The following is an 18,915-nucleotide window of genomic DNA, read 5'->3' as shown; positions in this document are numbered from 1 at the left end:
TTAGCACCCATTTACTAATAAATCTTGCATGGCAGATAACTAGAAAAAATAGTTACGCTTTGTCACATTTACAGGTTTATTGTTTGTAGGAAGGATTCTTTCATATTGAAGGTATTTGTCTGTTTGACCATATGTGTATTATTTTTACAGAGACACACTGTAGAGGTAGACTGTTCCAGTGAATCCCTTATGTAAAAATATCTCTGTAGACTTTTGTTAGGTAATTAATTGCATTTGCAATGAATGCTTTTGAGGAGATTTGCATGACCTCACTATTGACTTAGAGTTGTCACATTTTAGTATCTTGCAACAGGGGTTAGAACAGCATCGAAGGTTGGTATTTGTATGCTTTGGAGAGGAGTTTGAGATGTTACCCTGTTTTGCCATCAGTTTTCGAGTATGCATGGGTGCATCATTAATCATAGGAAATGCAAAAATAAATAATCCAGTCCCATTGGATTTTTTTATATGAATACTTACCTTTTCCCTTTTTCGTATATACAGTTGAGGTATTTAGGTAACCCCTAACCTTTTGCTTCAACAAAGAAGTACAGTATAAAAATATTACCACAGTTTTCATGTGAGCAGCTCTTGAGAGGAAAAAAAAAAGCCCTCTAGATGAATATTTGTTGAAAAAAAAAGTTGTGATACAGAATGTCTTAACTCAGCCCCAATACAGTACTTGAGGACCACCAGTGTATAAAATTGAAAGCACATGAGTTTTGAAGCACTAGAAAAGGTTTGTAATTGATTAGCGCTGCTTAAAAGTACTGAAGTACAGTGAGTTTTGATTTGTGAATGGTTCTATTCAATAAAGATTAATTCTGTGTGTTTGATAAAATCTTAGTGCCTTCAATGAGTTAGTTTTTTCCCCCCTCTGCAGTTTATTTAACCATCAAATATTTCAGTGTTCTTTTAACAAACTGGAACATTTCTATCTTACTGAATTTAACTTTAGCATGACTGATTTAAACAAGTCAAACTATCAGTGATTAGTTTGAAGGGTGTAATTGAAGAGATTAATTTTTTCTTCTTTTAAAATAACTAAAGTATATCATAATGTAACCATGTATATTTCATGCTTTCTTGTGATTTAGAGACTATCAAGAGATTTATATAGACTAACGATATTTTTCTGTGATTTGTTTTAAATCTTCTACATTCTAAAATATTTTTAATGTTTAAAAGTGAAATCTTTACCAGTTTTCATGGAAAATTATGATTATTTACTATAATGTTAAATAATACATAATAAGAGTCTTTGGAAATTGCATCGACATTGTTAGCTTTTAATGGGAGTGGTCTTCTATGTATGCTCTTTTTAAATCATCTCCCTGGATTTTGGAATTTAGCTCTCTTATTTTAGAAGCAAGTTGTGACACTTTGTCGCTGTTAAATCTTAAAACTATAAAATCACTATCATTGATATGGACCACAAGTATTGTTTTGGAAATCAGTCTTCACACATCACGTTCAGTCGGGCACTACGGTCAGTTACAAAGGTTTTATGTAGAAATTTAGTCTGTCAGCTGATATATTTTCGTAAATAAGTTCTTAATGGTAAGATACTCCATGAGTTACATCTATTCATTTTAACAGACTTCATTTTTGATAAATAATGGACAGATTTTGAGTAGTGCATATTGAAAATTCACACACAGACACACACACACACACACACACACTCTTTTCACTCATTATTTTGAGGTGAGGCAGTTGGTCAGCGTGTGCTTTTGTCCCTTACCTAGAAGAGCCTGAGCTTTTAAAACTATTTTACAAAATTGGAGCAAATACTTTTGACATTTCATTAGGTTGTTTTGATAATCAATTACTTAAGAATTTAAAGCCTGAAGTGAGGTTTCAGACTTCAGATAGATTCCAGAAGGGGGAAATGTTTGTAGTGTGATGATAACCTATACATTATGTCCACCACCCACCTGTAATTAGTCCCATGTAGTGGGTTCATCTTATGTTCTCTATCCAGGCTCTCAAATACTATTTGGGAGTGGGAGAGGGTAAATTCCACTTTTCAGAAGAGGAAGACTTAGTTATGATGTATAAAAATATGTGATGTGATAGAAGATTATTTAATTCATTATCATGCCTCTTTGAAACTGGGTCAAGTTTTGAAAATTTTACTGTAGAAATAGTTACTAAGGATGTCACAGAAATGTAACACTCCCTCATATGACAGAATAAAGAACATTTTAACATATTCTTTGTGACTATATTAGTAACTTTACATCTAATGCTGAAATAGTCCTTGAAATTTGTGTTCCCAATCTGGTTTGAAAAATTATTATTTTTTTAAAAATAGAGTGACATTGTGAAGAGTAACTTAACTGCTTGAGATGCTGTTTCAAGTTATCCCTCCATATAACAATAGTTTTAAGCATTTTTTTCCCCTCTTCTCTTGGGTGGGAACAGCAAAAGTTTCCATGTATGAGCTATAATTATAATAGGGGTTGTTAATGCAGTCTAGTTGTGTATGTTCTGCTTCCTTAATGCAGAAATTTTTACAGTAATGCTTATTACCTTCCATTAAATTAAAAAAATAATCTGTGATTACTGTAGTGTATGTGTTATAACTGAGGGGGCCCACTTAGAACTATTGAGGGAGTCACTACAGCAATTTTACATTTTTTTTGTAAAATACATAGTATATTTCCTCACCCTTTTCAGAGAAACCTTTTTTCTCCTTCAGGTTTAATTATTTCTCTTTGACTGAAACTAAGACTGATCCTCTGGTAGCCAGTTAAAATGTGTGAAGTAGGAGGAGTAAAAGAAACTCCAATCGTTAGTTGTAAGTTATAAAGCAAAGTTAATACAGGTATACACAGCAAAAGGATTTATTTTAAAGGATAAAAGAAAATTTTATAAACTTGCCTTGTAGAACATGTTGGACAGCATAAAGAAAATCTTGTGAGTGTTAAGATATTTTACTATAATACCATCTTAGCTGATGAATGTTGAAGTAGTTTACTTTTGTGTATTAACACTAACTTGAAATTAAATATTAATACTATATTATGCCTGTTTTCTGTTAAAGTCCAGCATGACTTAATTGGTATGGCTCTTTTAAATCCTGCAGAGTATCCTTACAGAGTTTTCTTTTCTATGAGACTAAACGATACTCATTTTGGTAGGTCAAAGAATATGATTAAAAGAATCCTAGACGTTTTAATGTTTGCTATGTTTATAACAATTTCTACTTATGGATAACAGTGTGTAGATGTAAACTAAAATTGTATAGAAAGTTATGATTGCATGTAAGTTTTTGACGACTTCTGTGAGCTTTATAATATCCTGGATATCCTGGGCAACTATAAAGATCTTTTAAAAATGGCTATTACATACTTATCATAATTTTATTTCAGTTGAATATATGCTTCAGTTATGTAAAGTTGTTTAGAAACAAACTTGTGCAGATATCTTATGATGCAGTCTAAAATTATAAGTAGATTTCTTGTAGTTGAGCTGGTTAAAATGTAAGTTATACTGCAGGTTTATTTCTCTGTTTTACATAGTAGAGTATAATGTCAAGATAATTCTGTGGTCTGTTATTTTGTAAAATTGCTTCCTTTTAAAAGTTTGCTCAAATATTGGGAGCTGCCGGAGTGAATACTTCACAATACTTTGCTTAATTTAGTCTCTAATTTTATTGCAGTGAAGGTTAGTGAGAATATTAAACTTTCCTTTACTGTTTCAACTACCTCATTTCTATAGCTCTAGAAAACATTTAGACTAATGTGAGATAATTTAATTTTTTCTATTTCAAGTCATTAGTCCGAGAAGTAGATAAGTTACAGATGCCAAAAGCAAATTTGTACAGCAATTTCATTTTTCAACTTTTAGTGCAACAAAATAGCATCATTATGATCTTTAATATAATGTTAGCTGGCAAAGCTAGCAAGTTTATCCGAGAAACATACCTTTATGTTTAACAGGTTCATCTCTTATAGGATTTTAAAATATGATAACACTTACCCCAAAAGAAGTTTTGCTGACATGGTGTCACTGTGCTGAAGAGGCTGTTTGATGCCATAGTCCCTCCTTTTATTTTCAGATAGAACTTGTACCCTCTGTTGTAAATTCTGCTTGCAGCCTTAAACTGAAAACACAAACCATACCCAAACCTTGTTTTAGTTTTACAGTATGCCTGCAGTACATAGACTTGATATTTATTTTTTTCTGTCAAGAAATTATGTAGCTGGTAACATGTGAAAAGCAAGGAAACAAAACAAAAAGAGAATGAGCAAATATTGGAAGGACCTACTATTACTGCATAGACTGTGGTTAGAGAGCACTCACTGACTCTGTTGGTCTCGGTGGCTGGTAGTGACCTGCGGAGATTAACCATTTAAAAACCAGAGACTTCTTGCTGTCCTCCTGGAGAAAGTTTGCACCGCACTTGTGGTTCTGTGGTTGTTTGTGAGGCGAATGAAGCATTCACACAATCCAAAAAAGCAAAAGCTTTCAAACTCCTTTTTTTTGCAAGCACTATTACTGGAGAGACAGAATCATGTGGTTTGTGACCTCATAGTACTCACAGTCAAGTGGGACTGCCTACCACTGTGGCTTTCCCCCCTTGCTCATGCTCTCTCTCTCTCTCTCTCTCTCTCTGACAAAAGGCTTGTGGTAAGGCCCTTCCTGGCATCCAGAAGGATATAGCTTTTTAATTTTTGTGACTCATGAGGATTTGGATAGAATACAAATGCTGAAGGAGCCCAAACTCCTGTAAGGTTAAGCGTTTGTAGAGCAGAACTCTGCTGTTGTGGGCTTTCCTTTCTATCCCCCCACCCCTACTTTTTGTGCCTCCTCCTTTTATTTAGTTCATTATTGTGTCTGTGGAAAAGTGAGCAAAATTGGCTCAAGAGGCTGTGTGTGAAATCCTGAACAACAGTGATGATTTACAATAATTTACATCTTTGGATTGTATCACATTCTGGGGTCTGCTTCATATTTGCTGGGTGATTGGAGTCCTTCTGTTTTTCTTTTTCTTGTCTTCTTAAACTCATGAATCTGTAACTCATTGTAAAAAAGTTTACCTTTCTTAAGGTCTGGTTGCAAACTGCTTGCTGGGCTTGACTGTAATTGGCTGTCATGAAAGTGTTAGTCTGGGGATTCCTTTACAAATATTAAATCATGTCTGTCTAGTTTATGTATGATCAATATTAGGTGCCGGCTCCTACAATAAAGATTAAATATAATTAGTATCTTTTGTGTTATGTTTACCTTTATCTCATGGCTAGTTTGAGTATCTTATAAAAATGCATAGCAAAAATTGTAGCATAGTTTATTGGATGAATCTTAGTTTTCTTTATGTTTGTAATAATTTTTATTTTTCAAGGAAATATACTCATTTTGTATACTCTTTGTATAGTTTACTTGGATATTAACTTTAACAGAGTCTTTGATAGCAAGTCTTATACAAATATAAAGTAAAATTCTTATGTTGTAACTTAGATTGTTCAGTGTTATTGATTTTTCTAAGCTCAGAATGGAGTGGGTTAACAGAAGCTGTATTTTTTGTTTATAATAGAAGCTTTTGAAATAAATTACAAAATGCTGTGTGTAGTAAGGAATAATGCACACAGAGTATGTTAGTCGTCTCGATTTGCTAATTCTGATTCAGAAGAAAATTGGAAACATCTTTGGGAAACTATCTCCTTTTTTGCCCCTTTGGACATGTATGTATAGAACTCATTTTCTTATTAGGATGATTATATATCATAGGCAGAGAATTTCATATTTATGAATAGAGCTTCCTGTTTTCATCAGTTGAGAGCGATGGGGTATTTTTCAGCAAAAATTATAAAGCTGAACAGACCAATTTTCTAGGCATTTTTTTGCCATTTATCCACGCCACTCTGAATTTGCATGTTAGACTTCTTCCTAGTGTGATAGTAACCAGGAGTGGCATGAAGTAAATGAGTGGGAGGGTGGGCGGAGACAGTGAATTACAAAACATTATTTGGGGTGTATAATGGGGTAAGGACTGGGAAATACTGAGGAGGATGTAAGAGCCAAAATACCCCTTCGTATGGTCATCCTAGCACAGTTCATTATCTGCTTTTGGTTTACATTCGATAAAGATAAATGTACTAATGTGTTCATAAGTTTCTTACAAAAAAATAATTTGCCCAAAATACACTGGGAGGACATGGGAATGACTTTAATCCTTTATTATTCAAATATCTAGAACTTTTCCATAATAAATTTTTAGTGATAAAAAACCAGAAATACGTTTTAGTGTTTTATTTAAAATACAGATTTATCGTGCCTCATTGTGTATGTAAACAGGTTTTACATTGAAAAGTAAAAGCTTTCATTTAACATGCAGTTATTCATGCAAAAGGGAAAATTTATTCATTGATTCTTTTTCATAAATAAGGCGTACAGTGGGATCTGTAGCTCTAATTAATATCTAAAAGTAAGTTAAAGGAGGGCTTTGTCTATATAATTTGTGGAATTTTCAAACATAGTTCCATATGCACATACAATAGCAGCAGAATCAGGCAATTGAAAAAATTTAGTAGTCTGCTAAGTAAATGCTTTTCTTTTTTCAGAGTGAGTTTTCAGTTTCTGCGTTTGGATTTGCTGACATCTTATAACTTTTTGCTAAATATTTTCTCCCTTAAAATTTTTTGTTTTTATTAAGTGTACTTTGGCCCTCCAAATTAACTGTATATGTATTTGAATAAGTTTTAACATCTATGTGTCTCTTAACTGCTTGTTCTGTTTTTGCAGGTAACCCTCCTGCACATAATTTTTGGGTCAGGGTAATCACTCTTATTGCTTAAGAGTTTAATAGATATTGTTGAATATGCCCTTTCTGTTCTGTGTGAGGCCCATCGAATTCTGGCAGGAGAAAGTAGTGAAGTCATGCGCTTTAAAGTTTGTATATTCACTATCCACACACACACAAACACATGCATACGTACATACATACGTATACTTTTTTTCTTTTTAAAAATTGAAAATCTATCCTCTTTGGAGCAAATATTACTTTGTGGTAAAAATTTAAAAACAACAGTGATAACTGGTACACATTTGATAATTGACAGTCTGTTTCATTAGAAATAGCTTACCACATGTGTTGAAGAGAGACTGACTCAGAAAAGTCACTGCAGATGAAGCTCTTAATTATGCTTAAAATCAGAAATGCAAACCACAGGGTTTTTTTGGTTTTTTAAAGACCCTCAAAACTTCATTCTTTTAGGGGATATATTAGTATTTGCTATGTTGAAGTAAGTATCGAGTTTAAGTCTGCTGTATAAATTATGTATTATAATGCCATGGAAATGAAATATAGCTTTGAACTTGCAAACAATTTCACAAAAAAGTAAAGAAGTTAGTTATTTGCTTTCCCATTGCCTTGTATTTAATAAGTTTGTCAACATTGGTCGAATTTTTTATATTGTATATTGTTATATGGTATAAGACTATAATGTTTTAAATGCTACATATATATCTTCATTGTTACCTTTTGAATCATTTTTTAATTTTCGGAATTAATGATCCTATTATAATACAGTAGTTTTATCAATATCAGTCTTCTGCCCATTTCTATTTTTTTTTGATTGTTTTAAACTTATATTTGTTGCTGTTCTATTTTTCTTTTAATTGAAAACAATAGAAGCAAAATAGGTTTGATGTAGGGATTTTATAAATTGTAGAAATCCTATTTTGGCTTAAAATGTTCTCATTGATTATGAGGTTTTAGCAAGGAATTTTCTTAATTTATTGTTTCAACTTGGTATGTGACAATTTTTTTTGGATTTGATGTATAGCTGTTGAGACTTACATAGCATTTATTGGGCCTTGTATTGATGCTTTGAAAAATTTTTACATTAGTAAAATATGTATAATTTATTGCTATTTTAAATTATGATGACTATGAGAGATTTAATTCCACTTCCTTATTTTAATGAGGTATATATCCATGTTCACAGCTGCGCACACATGTGTGGTTGTATGTGTGTACAAGGTATTATTTTGTGGTACTTTAAAAAATTTACATATATATGTGTGTGTGTATGTATATATATACTAAAAAAAGTGGTATTTTTTGTAATCAGAGTATTCTTTGTCTTTCTCCTCAGTTTCTTTAAATTTTGTAAAAACCCAAAGCACTACCATATCCATGATTGTTTGAACAACTTCATTTGGTTATTATTAGCAGCTCTCTGTCTAATGTGAGATAATGTGGAAGTTGGATGCCAAAAGAGAAAGTAGTTAACTTTTGTGTCTCCCTCTCTCCCCTACTCTCTCCCCTTCCACTCCTCCCCCTTTCTTCCCTCTCTCCTCCAGGCTTTTTTGGTTTCTCTTTCTCTGTTTTGACATTTCTATAAAATCTCAAAGTAGATTCTTAAGGTTCTAGTAGGGGATATTGACATTAATCTTCACTAATGAATACGTAACAGGTTTGAAGCTTCTAACATTCAAGGCAAATCATTGTTATATCTTGTTATAGTACACCTCATTTGTTAGATGGTATTGGCATCTGATTACAGAGATTTTTTCTTTTAACATTTTTTAATTCCTTCCTCTGTGTTAATTTACTTTAACATTGTTTCACATGAATTTAGCCCTTTAATTATGAGGATTACTTTTTTCTCCCTTTGACTGTTTTTCAAAGTACACAGTGATCCATACTTGTTTAATGTAACTGTATAAATAATTCATGTTTCTTATAATTATTAGAACAATTCATCTTCTACTGCTGTCATTTTTCTAAGAAGAAAAAAAAGTCGAGAACTTGCAGAAAATATGGGAAACATGCTCATATGACAGCTGAGGATGTGGCTAGGGTAAAGCAGGAAACTACTACCCACAATGCAATGTTACATATACTGCCACTTAATAAAATTTATATCAGACATGCTACTGACAAAACCAAAGGAAAATAATATCCCAGCTATACTAGTTAACATACTAAATATATCTAGGGAAAAGTGAAACTAATCTTTTTGGAACCTTTGTACTTAGAGTATATAGTAAGTGGAAGTGTGGGACATCATAGTACATTGGAGCCTTTGTGCTATGGGACTTGTTTGTAGGTGAAACTCTCTTATAATGAGAACTTTTTGGATATTCACTTCCCTGGAAAAGGCACAAAAGGGCACCCTTTTTCTTTTTTGATTGAATTGTTGCAGTATTATATAGGGTTCGAGGACATTGTCATCTAGTAGGAAAAATAAGTTAAATTATGGGATGTTTATCACGATTATTTAAACTTTTCACCCAGCCAGGTATATTTCTTTACATTTTGCTTTAAGTTGTTTTTTATTGCCAGGTTTGAGATGGGGCTTGAATTGTTCACTGAAGCATTTTTCTTTTCAAAGTAATTGTTTTTCTTGCTCTTTCTTTTTATTTATCTTAACCTACCTATGGCTTACCTGACCAGTTTATATGCTTTACTAAAAGGGGGGTTAATCTAAAGCAGAAAACTGCTTTTATAATGTGGTTGAAAAAGATACAAAGATATCTTCTAAAAAATAAATCAGGTTTTAATATATTTAGGTTTCTGTTTTTAAGTCTTAATCTTTTGTGCTCTTAACTGTCAGACTTTAGTAATTTTGATGAATTTAGTACCTTAGTAATTTAGATGAATTTTGAGGTTTTATAAGGGAGGTTTTTAAATATTTAAATAAGGGAAACAATAGTTTTTTGAATTGGTAAATAATGTATAGAAATTGTATTAGATAAAGAATAGAAAAGACTATTAAGTTAGTGTTACTTATGAAAGATTCCTTAGTATTCCAATATATAAGTTGTCACTGTTTCCGACCTGGCATGGTATTTGTCATCTCACCATTTAAACATTAATATATTGTCTATCTGTCTATATCTCTATTAAGGATGATTTGCTTAATTGTTTGAAGTATTTTCTCCTTAAGAGACTGCTTATCAATAACAGCTGTAGCACTGTGGCTTTTCTCCATGGACTCATGGTGGTCTTTGGAACAACGTTCTTCAACTTTGACAGGTGAGACAGAGGCTCTCCAGTGCCACTGCATTTGGATGAATCTAGCTGTGGTTGGAGAAAGTGCATCTTGCCAAAATATATGGGTGAGACCACACACAGCCTTTAAAATAGTTATTGTAGGCTTATTTTTAGGGATACATGTCTTGACAGTTCTTTTATTTGCATGCCAATTTCATTGCTGTGTATAGATTTTTCATTGGTTTCTGTGAAGGCAATTGCAGATTTAGGTCACTATTTGTTAAGCCTTGTGTATAATTTACACTGGAAAATACTCTGAGTTCAGCCATAATTAACAATATAGAGAATATATTGGAAATGAATCACTAGAATACTGATCTTTTTGTTTTTATAAATTTGACAGTATTCCCATTGGAAATCTCAATTTCCCAGGCAGCTTAGTAGTCAAAAATTGCTCCAATTTGAACTTTAAGATTAAATAAATTATGAAAGAATTTGAAAATATTTATATACTTTAATTATATTAATAATAAAAAATTTGTGGTTCATGTTATTCAGAAGTACATATTTTTATAATGGTATAATAAAGCATTGTTCAAAATATAAGTTTTGCACTTTAGTAAAAGCCTGAAAATTTTGAAACAAATTGCCAAAGATGTCGGTTTCTTAGTGCATGGGCATAATATACAAGCTATTCAGTCTTTTTATGGGATGATTAGAACTTTATTTAACTTAGTGAACTATAAAAATTGACTACAATTTTTTAAAAAAGTATGTTTTGTCTTCTAAAACTGGCTTTTTTCAGTGACCAGTAAAGAGCACGCTTTAGACTTCTAGAAAATATTGTTTCTTTTTATAAGATATAGTATTTGGATAGTTATTCATGATTCTTATTAAGTTATTAGTGGTAACAGTATTAAAGCTTAATTTCTTAAGTCCTGGCATGTCTTAGTCACAAGACTTTTCACTTGATGATCAATGAATGTTGGCTAGGTATATATTTATAAAAAATGAAATCAGCTGTGATAAGATTGCAATTTCATTCTAGATATTTTCATAGCGAAAACAGAATCTACTGAGATAATTGGAAATTCAATTTCCTCCCCACCATCATCCCAATACCTTTCCATTGCTGAATGGTTCTGGCAGGAAAGTACTGGGGAAATTGTGTTCCTACAGCTTTTCCAGAGAACAAGTTTTCGGAAAGAAGAGAGAAGATAGTATACACAAAAAGACTGTTTAAAGAAAAATTTGGCCCTTGTCTCTCAGAAATTGGTCATGTATGTGAACCTTGACTGGATGCTGGATTTTTTAAAAAGCTTCATAAGTCATTTTTAGGATATTTGAGGAAACTTGAATATGGACTTGATATTGATGATACTATGGAATATTTATTAAGTGTGATAATGCTGTTGCACATATATAGGAAAATATCCTTACTCTTAAAGGAGGTGCATGATGAATTATTTTCATGAAGTCAGTACTATACTTAAATTCATACATAAAACAGATGTGGCAAAATGTTAACTATTGGTGAGTCCAGGTGAAGGGACTTTTTTTTTTTTTTTTTTTTTACTATTTATTTTAGGCATTTATTCTGCTATTTTTCATCTTAAGCAATAACTTTTTTTTTTAACATCTTTATTGGAGTATAATTGCTTTACAATGGTGTGTTAGTTTCTGCTTTATAACAAAGTGAATCAGCTATACATATACATATAACAATAACTTCTTAAAGGTGAAACATGTTTTGGAAAAGGTGTATGGGGATTTGATTTCAAAATGAAATCAGATAGATGGGGAAAATTCATTTATTTTTATAAATAGTAAGTTTTTTTTTTTTTAAAGAAGTGAATATGGATAGCCTGGGCTATACATAGCAATTTTAGGTTTTAGTTTATAGTTTTATTTTTTACACTGAAATTCCATTCACATTAAAACAACTAATTTTCACAAATTTATACGTGGCAAATATAAATTGAAAATGGTAAAATATTTTTGAAAATAGCAATATAAAAATTTTACCTTTTTATTATAGTAACTCAAGTCTAGACCAATAAGCTAGAGGTTTTTAGAGGATCAAAATAAGCATCTGTTATTACTATGTCCTTGTTTATTAATTGGATGCTTCTAAGATATGTAAAAATGCCTTTAAAAGTTCATTCACATTAAATAAATACTACTGAATTGTACTACTGCTACTAAATTGTTTATACTATTAAATTATACTCTTTGAAGAAGTATTTTAATGAGCAGAAGCCTATATTTCTGTATTTAAATTATTCTGAATTTGTGTTTTTTTAGTTAACACCCTACCAGAGATGTTTACATTTTTTCTGTAGAGGGCTAGATAGTAAAGATTTTTGGCTTTGTGTGCTGTAAGGTCGCTGTTTACTACTCAACTCTGCCATTGTAGTCTGAAGGAGAGACCGTAAGTAAATTAGACAATAGGTGAATGAATGGGCATGACTGTGTTTCAGTAAAACCATATATGCATGAATAGGCAGCTGGTGTGCCATAGTTTGCCCACTCCTGCTACCTCTATACTTTTATATATAGAACTTGTGGCCTGGTAGATAGCCTCTTTTATAGAAGAGGCAAGAACAGTTTGAAATGATGATCAAACTTTTAATTTACTTATTATAATGAAAATCTTTTCTTAAAGTATTTTAAAAATCTGGGGTTTTTTTTTGGTTTTTGTTTTAATTGATTGTTATGTGAAAGATCATATCTGTGGGGCTTTATAACTGTCTTTTGAATTGAGTAGTGTAATTTCATCTTGATCATATAATTATATTGTGAATAGTTTTATAAGGCGCCCTAAAATTCTTTTAGGAATAGGGTTGGAATCCAAATAAATAATCTTGATTATAATGTATCCCCAAGTTATCATAAATCTCAGTATTTATATTAGTCGTTCATTATTACTAGTAAGAAGGATGGTAAGATTCCTATGCCTTTTATCCACAGAAATGTTTTCTTTTCAGAATTCACGGGATTTAATGCCCAAGCATAAAATATTTAACAGAAATCTTATCAGAGATTATGAGCTATTTTCTCTCTTTTTCATTTATATTTGAATTTAAATCTGAGTAAAGGAATTAATTATTTTTGGTATTACTTAATCTCTAAAACATTCATTGCACCCATCACTGTACATATTATCCAAAGTAAACTAGCTTTCTGAGGATTCACCTACATTAGCTAGACTGACTATTATTTATTGGGTGATGATGATGATTACAACAACTGAGCAGGAAAAGAACACATTTTTTTCAATTGGTAAAGAGCAAATGAACCCATATTTTGATCTGAATTTGAGACCTTTAGTTTATTATTACTACTATATAAATCTCATAAAATTTCATCATAAAGTCTTCCTCCCTTCTTTCTCTCCTGCAAGCTCTGGTCATTGCCTGCCTGCCCTCATTTATGATAAAGTTCTAACATGATTGTTTTTACGCCACACCCCTTTCCCCAATATTTAATTATAAAACAGACACATAAAGTAATGAGAATAGCCTGTCTGGGGACTAAACACACAAAAGTACTAATAAACAAAACCTCAGAAAGCATCCTCCAAGGTCATTTAATGTGGATTCAGACTACCCTATCTACCTTAATAGATTTTTTTAAAAGGTGGCACTGTGCTGAAAGCAGTTTAACAAACAGGAAGAACATTTTATTAAACACACTTTGTTTAAAAAGTTAAGGAAATATTTAATATGTAGGCAAGATTTTTATAAATTAATTCAAAAGAGTTTTGGCATTTAAAGTTATAATGTTCATTTAGTAGGAAGATTAACCTTTGGTGAATAAAACCTGGCCTAAAAATTAATGGTTAAATACAGATTTATTTATTATGTTTTGCCTTCTCTTTGTACAATTTTAAATTTCCAGGGTTCTTGTCCTTTTAGCTATCAGTTCAGTTTTTAAAAAATTAAGAATCCTAAAGTTTGCATATTTCTGGAAGAGCTTATGGATTATTCCATATAATTGATATATATGACAGCACTGCTCTGTAGTTATTTACTGTCTGAAATCTTTATAAAGCTTAATACTGGAAATGTCAAAAAGAACCATTTAAAAACTTAATAGGTTTTATTTTTTAGAGCCATTTTAATTTTACAGAAATTTGAGCAGGAAGTACCGACTTCTATATACTTCCCCCAGCCCTCAGTTTCCCCTACTATTAACATCTTCCATTGGGGCCTGTGTTTGCTACAATTGATGAACCAATATTGGTATGTTATCTCCTAAAGTCAGTAGTTTATATTAGGCATCATTCTTTGTTGTGCAGTTCTGTAGGCTTGATCAAATGCATAATGTTATTATATACCCATTATTATAGTATCATACAGAATATTTTTTTCTAGAAATCGCCATAAAATTTTGGTTCAATACGCGTAACAAAATTCAGCGTCTTAACCATTTTAGCAACTGGTGTTTTTACTCTCTCTATGGTACTGTCTATTTCAGAATGTCATATAGCTGGAATCATACAAAATGTAGCCTTTTCAGACTGAATTCTTTCACTCAGCAGTGTTCATTTAAGGTTCTTCGTGTGTCTTTTTTGTGGCTTAAAAGCTGATTTCTTTTTACTGCTGAAAAATATTTCATTATATGGATGTACCACAGTTCGTTTATCCATTCACCTACTGAAGGAAATCTTGGTTGTTTCCAGTTTCTGGCAATTATGAATAAAGCTGCTATAAATATGAGTGCTGGTTTTAGTGTGGACATAAGTTTTCAACTCATTTGGGTAAATATCAGTACTTAGGAGTGCGATTTCTAGATTGTTTGTTAAGACCGTGTTTAACTTTGTAAGAAACTGCCAAACTGTCGTCCAAAGTAGCTTTTACCATTTTGTATTCAGAGCAGTAAAGAATGAGAGCTCCCATTGCTCCACCCTTGTCAGCTTTTGCTGTTCTCAGTGTTTTGGATTTTAGCTATTCTGATAGGTGGGTAATGATACCTCATCATTGTTTTAATTTGTAATTCCTTAATGGCAAATGGTGTTGAGCAACTTTTCATATGCTTATTTGCCATCTATATATCTTAGGGAGGTATCTGTTCAGATCTATCCCCCGTTTTAAATTAAAATTTTTTAAATTGAGTTTTAAGAGTTCTTTGTACATACCACATTTGGTTTGTACATTCATTTGTTGATGGACACTTGAATTATTTCCACCTTTTGGTTATTGTGAATAACGCTGTAATTGAACATTGATGTTTAAGTATCTGTTCAAGTTCCTGTGTTCAGTTCTTTTGAGTGTATACCTAGGAGTGGAATTGCTGGGTCATACAGTACTTCTGTGTTTAGCTTTTTGAGGAGCTGCCAAATCAGATGTGTGTTTTGCAAATATTTTCTCCCAATCTGTGGCTTGTCTTTTCATTCTCTTTACGTTATCTTTCACACAGTGGAAGTTTTTCATTTTAATGAAGTCTAGCTTATCAGTTTTTTCTCTCATGAATCATACTTTTGATGTTTGTATCTAAAAAGTCTTTCCAAATTCAAGTCATCTAGATTTTCTCCTATCTTCTCTTCTAGAAATTACATAGTTTTGAATTTTACATTTGGTTTGTGGACCATTTTGAGTTAATCTTTGTGAAAGATGTAGGGTCAGTGTCTAGGTTCATTTCTTTTACATTTGGATGTTTAGTTATTCCAGCACCATTTGCTGAAAAGAGTATCTGTTGGATTGCCCTGCTCATTTGTGTGCATCTGTTTCTGGGCTCCCTATTCTGTTCCATTGATTTAGATGTCTCTTCTTTTGCCAATACTGTGCTGTCTTGATCACTGTAGCTTTATTATGGTGCAGTGGCGTATCAGTTTGTTGATATTCGCCAAGTAACTTGCTGGGATTTTCTTTGGGATTGCATTGAATCTATAGATCCAGTTGGAAAAAACTGATATCTTAACAGTTTTGAGCAGGAAAGCTGTGTCAGTGAGCACAGAATGTCTTTCCATTTTATTTCAGTCTTCATTGATCTCTTTAATTAGAGTTTTGTAGTTTACCTCATATAGATCTACATAGTTTATTAGATTAATATTATATATAAGTATTCTTTTTTTTAATGTCAAGGTAAATGGTACATATTTTTAAAATTTCAAATTCCAATGATTGATTCCTGGTATGTAGGCAAGTAATTGGCTTTCATATATTTACCTTATATTTTACAACCTTGCTATTATTAATTGCCTATTGTTTCTAGGAGTTCTTTTATTGATTCTTTGTAATTTTATACATAGACAGTCACGTCATCTGTGAACAAAGATAGTTTTATTTCTTCATTTCCAATCTTTATACCTTTTATGTCCTTTCCTTAGCTCATTGCATTAGCTAGAACTTCTAGTATGATGTTAAATAGTAGTGGTGAAAAGGGAATATCCTTGCCTTGTTAACTGATCTTAGAGAGGAAAGCATCTAGTTTCTCACCATCAAGTATGACATTAGCTGTAGGGTTTTTGCATATGTTCATTATCAAGTTGAAGAATTTTAATTTGCTGAGAATTTTTTATTATGAAGGGGTGTTGGATCTTGTCAAATTTCGTCTGTTGATAGGAGCATATGGTTTTTCTTTTTTAGCCTGTTGGTATGATGGATTAGATCAGTTGATTTTCAAATAAATCCCACTTGGTTGTGGTGAACACTTCTTTTTATACAATATTGGATTTTATTTGCTAATATTTTGTGGAGGATTTTTTTGCATCTGTGTTCATGGCAGATATTGTTCTGTATCTTTCCTTACTTACAGTGTCTTTGTCTGGTAATAGAGGAATGGTAACCTTATAGAATGAGTTAGGAAGTGTTCCCTCTGGATCAGATTGTAGAGAATTGCAGATAATTGCTTCCTTATATTTGCTAGGATTCACCAACGAAGCCATCTGGGCCTGGCGCTTTCTGTTTTAGAAGATTATTATCTATTGACTCAATTTTTAAAATAGATATAGGCCTATTCAGATGATCTATTTGTCATTGTGTGAGTTTTGGTAGCCTGTGTCTTTCAAGGAATTGGTCCATTTTATCTGAGTTATCAAATTTGTGGGCATAGAGTTGTTCACAGTATTCCTTTATTATCTTTTAAATGTCCATGGGATAAGTAGTAATATTCCCTCTTTCTCATATTAGTAATTTGTGTCTTTTTTTCTGAAACTGGCTAGAGGTTTATAAATTTCATTCTTTTTCAGAGAATCAGCTTTTGGTTTCATCAGTTTTCTCTATAGATTTTGTTTGCAATATCTTTAATTTCAGCTCTAAATTTTATTATTTCTTTTGCCTACCTTGGTTTTAATTTGTCTCTTTTCTGTTTTCCTAAGGTGGAAGCTTAAATTACTGGTTTTAGAGCTTCTTTTCTAATATTAATATATGCATATAATGCTATAAATCTCTCTCTAAGCACTTCTTTTTCTGAATCCACAAGTTTTGGTGTGTTGTATATTTTACTTTTCATTTAGTTTGAAATATTTTGAAATATTTTCAAACTTATCTTGGGACTCTTTCTTTGACCCTTGTGTTTATTGATATAGTTGGTTCAATATCTACATATTTGTAACTCTTGTCTATCACTGTTCTTGTTGTTTGTTTCTCTCTCTCTCTCTCTTTCTCTTCTTGGCTTCCACTCTTTTTATGCCTTTCCTGGTTGGTGTTAATTGAGCATTTTATATGATTCCATTTTCTTTCCTCTCTTAATATATCAATTATACTTTCCTTTCTTTAAAAAGATTTTTGGGGTTATTCTGCAGTTTGAAATATATGCTTAAAACTATTCTGAGTCCACCGTGAAATAACGCTATATGGCTTTGTGGGTAGTGCAAGTACCTTTTTTTTTTTTTAAATAAATAAATTTATTTATTTATCTATCTATCTATGTATCTATCTATCTATCTGTTTTTGGCTGCGTTGGGTTTTCGTTGCTGCACGCGGGCTTTCTCTAGTTGTGGTGAGCAGGGGCTACTCTTCGTTGTGGTGAGCGGGCTTCTCATTGTGGTGGCTTCTCTTGTTGTAGAGCACGAGCTGTAGGCGTGCGGGCTTCAGTAATTGTGGCATGCGGGCTCTAGAGCTTAGGCTCAGTAGTTATGGTGCACAGGCTTAGTTGCTCCGTGGCATGTGGGATCTTCTTGGACCAGGGCTCGAACCTGTGTCCCCTGCATTGACAGGCAGATTCTTAACTACTGTGCCACCAGGGAAGTCCAGTGCAAGTACCTTATAAAAGAGTATTCCCTCCTTTATAGCATTGTTGTCATTCATTTCCCTTCTCTATAAGCTATAATCACGGAATACATTGTTGCTATTATTATTTTGAGCAAACTAATATTTGTTAGATCAATTAAGTATAAATAAAATTTAAAAAAGTTTTATTTTACCTTTTTTATTCCCTGTATAATGCTGTTTCTTTCTCTATATAGATCTATGTTTCTGACTTAATCATTTTCTTTCTCTTTGAAGGATGTCTTTTAGCATTTCTTGCAAGGCAGGTTTGCTGGTAATGAACTCCCTTAAGTTTTTCTTTGTGTGTGTGAGAAAATCTTTATTTCTTTTTCAGTTTTGAAGAATAATTTTGATGGACACAGAATTCTAAGTTGGTGGCTTCTTTCTTTCAGCATTTTAAATATTTCATTCACCTCTCTTCTTACTTGCATAGTTTCTGAAGAGAAGTCCAATATAATTATTATCCAGTATTATTCTTGACCTCTTTAGGTAAGGTCCCCCCCCCCCCCCCGCCCCTCTCCCCCAACCCCCCGTGAAATGGCTGCTTTCACCAAAATTTGCCATTGTTAGGCTTTGTTGCAAATCATGTTTATATACCAATTTAGAAAAATGGCAAAATGTTACATAATATAAAGAACAAAAAGCACTCATAATTCTTTTTCCTAGAGATAAAAATTTTAAATCAGTGTTTTTCCTTTTTGTATGTATTTGAGACATCTATATTTATACATATATATGTGACTTTTTAAACTT

The 18,915-nt window shown here is 32.1% G+C and overlaps 2 protein-coding genes across 13 annotated transcripts in view; one reads left to right on the top strand and one right to left on the bottom strand.

The window, feature by feature from the left end:
• RUNX2 (RUNX family transcription factor 2) overlaps positions 1-18,639 on the bottom strand; it is a 224,374-nt gene extending 205,735 nt beyond the window's left edge. For 2 of the 3 annotated variants that reach the window (XM_082347620.1, XM_082347621.1), the window contains exons 1-2: positions 4,312-18,636; positions 3,988-4,111 (exon numbers count right to left, since the gene is read on the bottom strand). In XM_082347620.1, the coding sequence (XP_082203746.1) occupies positions 3,988-4,111; positions 4,312-4,449 (262 nt within the window). In that variant the 5' untranslated portion in view covers positions 4,450-18,636. Of the gene's footprint in view, positions 1-3,987; positions 4,112-4,311 lie in introns of all 3 variants that reach the window. The other variant, XM_082347622.1, reaches the window with a different exon arrangement.
• The window catches only part of SUPT3H (SPT3 homolog, SAGA and STAGA complex component), a 441,526-nt gene that overhangs the window by 44,976 nt on the left and 377,635 nt on the right, over positions 1-18,915 (top strand). The gene's annotated exons all lie outside the window — the stretch shown is intronic.

This window comes from Balaenoptera borealis (assembly GCF_965194805.1).
Source record: "Balaenoptera borealis genome assembly, chromosome: 12".
NCBI classification, from domain to species: domain Eukaryota; kingdom Metazoa; phylum Chordata; class Mammalia; order Artiodactyla; family Balaenopteridae; genus Balaenoptera; species Balaenoptera borealis.
This window is presented reverse-complemented; position numbering and strand designations above follow the sequence as displayed.